The sequence below is a fragment of the Propithecus coquereli genome, unplaced genomic scaffold (assembly GCF_000956105.1).
Source record: "Propithecus coquereli isolate 6110/MARCELLA unplaced genomic scaffold, Pcoq_1.0 Scaffold9, whole genome shotgun sequence".
NCBI lineage: Eukaryota > Metazoa > Chordata > Mammalia > Primates > Indriidae > Propithecus > Propithecus coquereli.
In genome coordinates, this window is record NW_012155284.1 from 10,477,208 (window position 1) to 10,485,410 (window position 8,203).

At 44.7% G+C, this 8,203-nt stretch overlaps 1 protein-coding gene across 1 annotated transcript; it reads right to left on the reverse strand.

Annotated features, from left to right (window-relative positions):
• Positions 1-5,149: 5,149 nt before the first annotated feature.
• CARTPT (CART prepropeptide) lies at positions 5,150-7,417 on the reverse strand. The gene is made up of 3 exons (XM_012664547.1): positions 7,128-7,417; positions 6,625-6,708; positions 5,150-5,698 (listed from the first exon to the last, which is right to left on the reverse strand). Exons 1-3 carry the CDS (start codon positions 7,284-7,286, stop codon positions 5,591-5,593), a joined length of 351 nt encoding a protein of 116 aa, XP_012520001.1. The 5' UTR covers positions 7,287-7,417; the 3' UTR covers positions 5,150-5,590.
• Between the last annotated feature and the right edge of the window lie 786 nt (positions 7,418-8,203).

The following is an 8,203-nucleotide window of genomic DNA, read 5'->3' on the forward strand; positions in this document are numbered from 1 at the left end:
ATTCGTTTTTTGAGAGTGTTATGGCCTAATACCAAAAGTAGGCAGTGACAGTACAATAAAAGAAAATTATAAATCAATTTTTCTTAGAAGCATAGATATGAAAGTTCTAGTTCATATATTAACAAATCAAAGCCAAATATGTTATACATTTTGTCATAACTAAGTAGAGTTTATTACATGAATGGAAAAACACCATTAGAAAAATCTATCGGTAAAATTTACCACTGTGAACTAGATAAGGTGAATGACCAGGCAGCACGTATAGCCCTGAAAAAATACAGGGGAATGTCTTTATGATTTTAGATAGTATTGTTTCTTAAAGTAGGCATAAAACATGAAATGTACAGTTTGCTACATTCAAATTTATAACTCTACACTGTAAAAGACACTGTGGTAAAAAGAGAAGTCACAGATTAGCCGGAGATATTTGCAACACATACACCAATAAGGAAGTAGTATTCAAACTGTATACTATAGAACGCCAACAAATTCATTAGAAAAAGATAAATGACCAAATCGAAAAAAAAAAATAGTTTCAAATGTAGGTGTGCTAAACTTGGAACTAAAACCATTTAAAACTGTACATATCTGGTTTTGGTTCCCACTCATACCCCCACGCCATTTTATCATAGATGAGAGAAAACAACACACAGACCAGAAGGGTTTGGGGAAACCATTGCCTTAGAGTCCTCCTCAACAATGTCTCCTATCCCCTCCTGTCTGTCCTCACTGCCCTATCCATGCAGGTCCTCCTCACTTCTTTTCTAGACTATTGTGAAAGCCTCCTGCCTGAGCTTTCCATCCCAGGTCTCCCTCTTTGGTCTCTCCTTTAGTGTGGTCTTTGGTTGAGCTCCCTAGAGTATAGCTCTGGTCCCCAAGAATAAAGTCTTGACCCCTTACCCTGGTGTTCAGTGCTCCCCCAATCTGGCCCCCTCCTCATCTCACCGTTCACCATTTTACACTCTATGGATTCAACCAGTACTTAAGTTATTTCTAACTGCATTCTCTTTCCCCTGTGCATTTTCATTCATCTATTTCCCACACCTTAAATGAATTTTCCCTAAACTTCACCTTTTGAAATATTATACATCCTTTGAAGAATATTCAAATACCATTTTGTCTACAAGCCTTAATAATTCACTTCTTGTGCCCTCCAAATTCATTTCTCTTTCTGTCTAGTGTTTAAGGTAGCATGTCCTATTATGGTGAATTTCTCACTCTGTAGTAGAAGCTTGGCCATCATCAATTTTTATGCTGTTGCCTGCTCAGGTGCCAGGTGGAATTAATAGGTGTTCATAGATCAGGAACATCGTAAGGGATAGCAGGACCGAGAGTGAGAAGGGTTGTTGTTCTGGTATCAACTTTCAGTCTTTTTTGTCCCATTGATGCGGAAGTATAATTCTGTCTTACGGATGATTGAATGGATAATTTGCTTTACTTCCTTCTCAGCAGATTTTATATTCCCCCTTTCCTTGAAAAGCAGAGCCGTATAATAACTACCCCCAATTTCCTGCCAAGACACCTGCAAAGTCACCTGCATCTGCACACATCATATGCCCTCTCCCACCTCTCCCAAATTAATCTTCTTCCTGGCTCTGAATCCCACCTCTCAACCCTGACGAGAGCCACACTTCATCAATTATTTCCTCTTTCTTCTAAATTTTTAATCTGTTCCTTTCTGTTGATCCTTTCCCTGCATGCAAGGGAAGACCGACTAGAAATATTTACATAAACTATTCTTACGCCAAAACAGTTGAACTGATAGGCTCTCAAGAGTAGAAACCCTGAAGAGCACACGCATGCTCAGGAAAGTACAGGAGATATTAATAAATCATAGACACACATTGGCCGGACAAGACAGAATTACACATATGCATCAATGGGACAAGAGAGACTGAAAGTTGATACCAGGACAACCACTGTCCTCACTCTCAGCTCTGCTATCCCCTGAGATGTTCTTGATCTATGAACACCTATTAATGCCCCCTGGCACCTGATCAGGCAACAGTGCACAGCTGAGGGGCCCTGCACACCTAAATACAGTATTAGAGCTCTCTTCATCTGGCATTTATTTTCTAAGAGTCATGATCTTCTTTCAGTTGCTCAAGCATGTCAATATCTCTCCTGCCTTTGAACATCTGTACATGCCATACTCTTTGCCTGAAGCACTTTACCGTTCCTCTCCCTCTCTCTACACCTGTCTTGGTCATGACTGGCTCCTCTCTCAACCCCCAGCACAGACATCACCATTTGCATCTACAATGTCTTATAATCTTCATTTGTTTGTTTCTTATTAAGTGTCTGTTCTCCCTACTGGATTATAAACTCCATGAGGACAAGGATTATGTCTGTCCTGTTTACCATTACATTCCCAGCACCTAGCACATGCAAAGACACTCAGAAAAGTGTGGAATGAATATGAATGAATGAAGTATATTAAAAACTATGTCGGTGTTGCAGAGGCTTTAGGAGAGGAAGCTTAGCAGATTCAAGGATCATATTTACACTACGCAATCTTAAATTTCCTTCCCTAACTACACTCCCCATACCCAGGTTTGGATGTGCCACTGTCAGGATTGGGATGGGGGGAGATATAGGTACACAGGTATACCAGGTATCCGTCACAGCCCTCCAGATTCTGGCATAGGGTGAAGGGCATAATATCAGCAATTACAGTGGGAAATAGAGTGGTCATGCAGAATTGAGAAAAGTAATCTGGTAACTTTCATACATCATCTCCAGGCCCCTATGAGAAACCATGCTCTAGGTATATCATTCCTACACTTTGTAATATTCCTCAGATCTTTAGATGTAGGTACTGGTCAGCTCACAGAGTCCTGACCTTTCAGCCAATCTCAGATGGTCTCTGGGCCTCACATGTAGGTGACTACTTGTCTCATTAAGACTTTCTTGGCCAGGCACAGTGGCTCATGCCTGTAATCCTAGCACTCTGGGAGGCCGAGGCGGGTGGATCGCTTGAGATCAGGAGTTCGAGACCAGCCTGAGCAAGAGCGAGACCCCGTCTCTACTAAAAAATAGAAAGAAATGATCTGGACAACTAAAAATATATATATAGAAAAAATTAGCCAGGCATGGTGGCGCATGCCTGTAGTCCCAGCTACTCAGGAGGCTGAGGCAGTAGGATCACTTGAGCCCAGGAGTTTGAGGTTGCTGTGAGCTAGGTTGACACCACGGCACTCTAGCCCAGGCAACAGAGTGAGACTCTGTCTCAAAAAAAAAAAAAAAAAAAAGACTTTCTTCATCTTTAATGTTCTTGTCCCCCATCACAGGGACTTTTAATCATTAAACATACTGAGGCATTCTATTTGAAGGGGAGCTCTAACATAGAAAATGGGGAGGCAAAAGTTACTTCCAACAAGCCGTTTAAGATTAAATGTTACCATCATTAGTGTAGAATATCAGTAGCACCATTAATTTAACATCTGGGCTCCCAGACAGATTTTTTTTGGGGGGGGGGAAAGAAGCTTTTTCATACACAGCCTACATATTACCTATCACCAATCTCCCATAAGCACTTGTCCGTATCCTTTATTCTTGTTAAACAAGAAAGGAGGGATGATAGAGTAGAGAGAGTGGAGGGGATAGGTTAAAAATGGTTTAGAGCAGAGTTGGTATTCCTTTCTTTCAACTCCAAATTCCTCCAGCATCTCTTGCTTTTGGGGAAACATTTCAGGATGAAAGAGGAAGCAAATCTAAGTGTTATTCCTGAGGGTCCTGTCTGTTCAGTAGTCAACGACTAAAACAATTTCCTGATCTGATTTATTTAGGGCTGACAGATAGGAACAGTTAAAGGGCTCAAGAAGAAGATTTTAACAGAAATGATTTCTGGAAAAGTAGACTGTGAAACTATTAAATAATTACTTACAGTTTTTAACCATTAGAAGATATCACATTTTAATCACACATAGGCCTATCAAACAATAATTCAAATGGAAATGAAACTCGAAAAAATAAACATTGGTTCCCCCAGTGAGCCGATGATTTCTATAAAAGAAAAAAGTGATTTCTGGGGAATTTGTGAGTCCAAACAGCTTGTTGATTTCCCAGAGTGGCATGGAGGGAAAAGATGAATCTTTGGAGTCAAAGGGATTAAAGCGGAAATCATTATTTAGGTTGTATGATTTAAGCAAATTTCATAATCTCTTTTGGCCTCTGAAAAATGATAATATCTATCTTGCAAGATTAGGAAAATTAGGTATGTTAATAGTAATAAGAAGAATACTGCAATGGTAACTCTGTACAAGAATATTTTCTATCAGCATACTCTATCTCCCCATGAATCAGTAGAGAGACTTTATTTTTCAATCCTGCTATTATGCAAGTGCCTCTTGAGTTTGGATTAGAAAGCTGTTAGCATTTGTTCCTCTCATGACGCTGTTCTTAAATGTTACTTAGTCTAGTTGAAACCTTTGAATATGTGACCTCAGATTAAGTACCCAGAAACATTTAAAGGCTACTAAACTTTACATTTAATATTTTTGTATTTCTGAAGTTGAATTTGTCCTCCCCCACTCCCATTTTCATTTGTTCCTCTCAAAACTATTTACTGGAATGATTCTTTTTCCTACAACAGAGAATATTTCCATGATTATGTGTTTACTAGTAGGACTGAGTGGGTCTCACACCCTTCGAGCACCTGATATAGCAATTTCCCTTCCTTTGGGCAAACAACAACCCCCAAAGAGGCCATTTTTTTAATCGATGTATATTTTCCAATAAAGGAATTGCCAAAAAAAAAAGCTCTGATTTTTCAAATTGCTTTTAATGTAGCTAAAATCTGAAATAATTTATATTTTATTGGTCTCACTGTTAAAATGACAGGGTCTGGCTGAAGGTTGTAATAAACAAAATCATATTACCTCGACCCCAACCATCTGCATCTCATCACACACACACATATGCATACACACACCCTGGCACAGAGCCCACGTCACTGCAGTCAAAGAAAAATAGAGTATACGTAAGCTGTGTGGCAGTCCCCTAATTAATGATCAAAACTCCTTGGAGCTAAGGTGCCGCTCTCCCAATAGACTGCTATTTTTAAAATATTTCTCTTTGAAAACAACAGCGTGATTAATCTCACCATTCCTGTTTAAATTACTTATGTAGAAACAACAATGCACTTTGAGCAATTATTAAAAACACTTTATTATGTATAATTTATACATGCTTCAATTTGTGTTGCTTAGGGTGATTTATTTTTCAGGTTGCGATGTCATCTACGAAGATTAACTAAATCTAATTTTCATTCTGCCATGCCACATACAAAAATACAATTTTCAAAGCAAAGTTTCCCTTCTTTACACAAAGGTACACAAGAGTTTGTCAGACAAATAAAATAAGAAAGAATACTTTGCACACGTATCAACACCATACAAGGCATTATCCTTCACACAGTAACATCTAATGTGTTCTTTTATTTTTGAAACAGCAGGAAAAGAGCCCCCCTTTCCCTCAGAGGGAAACGCAAACTTTATCTGTTGCTAAAGCCAAATTCCAGGGATGAAGGTGTGGTCCTCTCGGGGAAAGTTGGGGGACTGGGGACGTATGGAGGAGGATGGACGCCCCTTCATAAGCACTTCAGGAGGAAGGAATTGCAGGAAGTTCCTCGGGGACAGTCGCACAGCTTCCCGATCCTCGCGCCTTTGCGCACCGCGCACTGCTCCCCCGCGTCGCACTGCGAACAACACAACGTGTGGTCATTGGCGTGAGCAAACCCAGGCTCCCAACAGACCGGCCTCCCAGTCAACGCAATTGCTCCCTCTTGAGACGGACGATTGGACTCCATCCCCGTCACCAGAGGTCTAAGTGTAGTTAGGCCTGAAACACAGGGAGCTTTGTGCTTATAATTTCAGTGAGAGGACATTTTTTTAAAAAGAAATTTAAATTATTGGTCCCCTCCTACTTTCTTCCACTTTTGGTGAGGGGAGCACATTTCCTGGCTCCTTTCTTGCTCATTCAAAGGGAAAAAAAATCAACCAGACCTTTTTTCTAAGAAATAAACAACAGACCTTCACTTTCTCACAACCCCTGTTCCCTGCTTTCCCACTTCCTCATCCGGAGAAGGAGGATTAGGGTGTGCGTGTGCGTGTGTGTGTGTGTGTGTGTGTGTGTGTGTGTGTGCGCGCGCCCGCGCGCGCTGTGCATTTTACCGGGAGCCACCCAAGGAAGGTGACCAGCCCTGATTGAATCAAGAATTTTGATCGAGGAATTTAGATCAAAAACACTGGCTACACTCCGGAAGGAAGCAGGAAGAAGTCGGGGGAGCAAGAACTGAGTTGATGGAAGAGGGTCTTCCAACTCAGAGAATTCTTCCTGATATGAAACTAAAAGCTCATCGTCAGGAAATGCTCCTTCCCATACAGATTCTAGAGCTAGTTCCTGGCACACCTGTTCAATTCCCCAAAACGGCTGGTCTGCCCTTTGCCCTTAGAGACAAAGGGACATGGGCTGGCGGTGGAAGGAAACGAGAGCCCTCAGACTCCTGCAAACCCATTCCCTGAGTTATTCAGCCACATCCTAAGGAGAAGGTCATGTATAAGATTCAAGGCGCTGTGTTTTCTCTTGTAAAAACGTGGGCAGGTGGTGACCTCAAAGCCTTACCATGGGGACTTGGCCGTACTTCTTCTCATAGATCGGAATACGTTTACTCTTGAGCTTCTTCAAGACTTCCTGCAGCGCTTCGATCTGCAACACACCCCGGAGCCCGAAGTTGCCGCCTTGGCTGCGAGCCCAGCCCAGGCGCTCACTTCCGGCCCTAGTTAGAAGGATCCCCGGACCCCCACACGCTCTGCGACGGGACTCCGCGGACTGCGGGATGGTCTAGGGACCGGAACTTAGAGAGCGCTGTCCCGGGTACTGACCGCAGGTCCCGGGGCCGCTGAGGCTCCTGTTGCTCCGAGAAGCCGGGACGAGGGATTCGTTCTAATGACCGCCTGAGCCTGTGGGCTCCAGACGATCTTCGGGTGGCAGCGAGTGCCCGGCCTTTGCGCTCAGCTCCCCGAGCCCTGACTCTGGGAATGGGAGTGGGGGAGGCGGGGAGGAAGGCATGCAAAGGAAGGGACCGCGCGGCACCCCGAGGGGGTCCGGGGCGAGGGGATACCGACCAGCTCCTTCTCGTGGGAGGCATCCTCCACGGCGGAGTAGATGTCCAGGGCTCGCGGCTGCAGCTCGGCGTCCTCCTGGGCGCGGGTGCCCAGCAGAGGTAGCAGCAGCAACAGGGCGGCGCCCAGGAGGGGCAGCAGCCGCAGGCGGGGGCTCTCCATGGTGCTGAAACTCGTCGTTGCTGGGGCAGCCCGCGCTCCCGCCTTTTATAGCGAGCCCGAGCCCCCGTGCAGGAAAGAGGGAGGGGGCGAGGAAGGAAGGGGGTGTGGAGGAGGGCCCGGGTCAACCGTCTGTAGGCAGCGCTCTGCCGGCGCTTGACGTCAATGCCCGCCGGGCTCCAGGCGCCCGGGAACGAGGTTTTGCGCACAGATAGGCTGGAGCGCAGGGAACAGGACCCTGCGCCCCCAAATGCTGTCAGCCCCGAGGCAAGGGACGCTCCCCCAGGGCCCTGAGCTGAAGCCAGAGGGGCAAAAGTGAGGGATGCAGAGCGGTAGGGGCCTAGGAAATGGAAAATGCCTTCGGGGCAACGCACAGCAAGAGAGTTGCTTCCCACCGCACAGCAGCGGTGGCACAGTCCGCCAGCCGTGCCTTGCCTGTCACCCCAGCCCGAATGTGGCAGCGAGAAGGGGGTGTTGCCTCCAGACAGTCGTGTTTGTGGAGCACCTTACTACGCACTCTGTGGGGTCGGGGAGGCAAATATAACACATAAAAGAAGGAGAAATCATGGCCTTGCCCACAGTGAGTTCTAAGACGAAATCTATGTGGCGATACTGAAGAGAAAAGAGGAAAAACAGACCAAGCCGACTCCGCAGCCGTGTGGGGAGTGCAGAGAACCGGACTTTAGTTCCAGTCCTGGCTCCAGCACTTACAGGTTATATGACTGTGAACAAAATAAAGGACCTCTTCGGCCACAGGTTTTTTTTGTTGTTTTGTTTTGTTTTGTTTCGTTGGTAAGACTGGGATTAAAAAGATGTACCTCACAAGGTTATCAGTACAATGAAATGAGAGAGATTAGGTATGTAGAACTCTTGGCCCTTAGCACAATAAACACTAAGCCTCCCTTCCCTCCCCTTTGAAC

Bases quoted from the DNA above. Each gene is read 5' to 3' on its own strand.
- CARTPT (XM_012664547.1), bottom strand. From the start codon at position 7,286: ATGGAGAGCCCCCGCCTGCGGCTGCTGCCCCTCCTGGGCGCCGCCCTG. The intron at 6,709-7,127 runs GTCGGTATCCCC...GGTGTGTTGCAG, and splicing joins CCTCCCACGAGAAGGAGCTG to ATCGAAGCGCTGCAGGAAGT. The intron at 5,699-6,624 runs GTAAGGCTTTGA...TGTTGTTCGCAG, and splicing joins AGTACGGCCAAGTCCCCATG to TGCGACGCGGGGGAGCAGTG.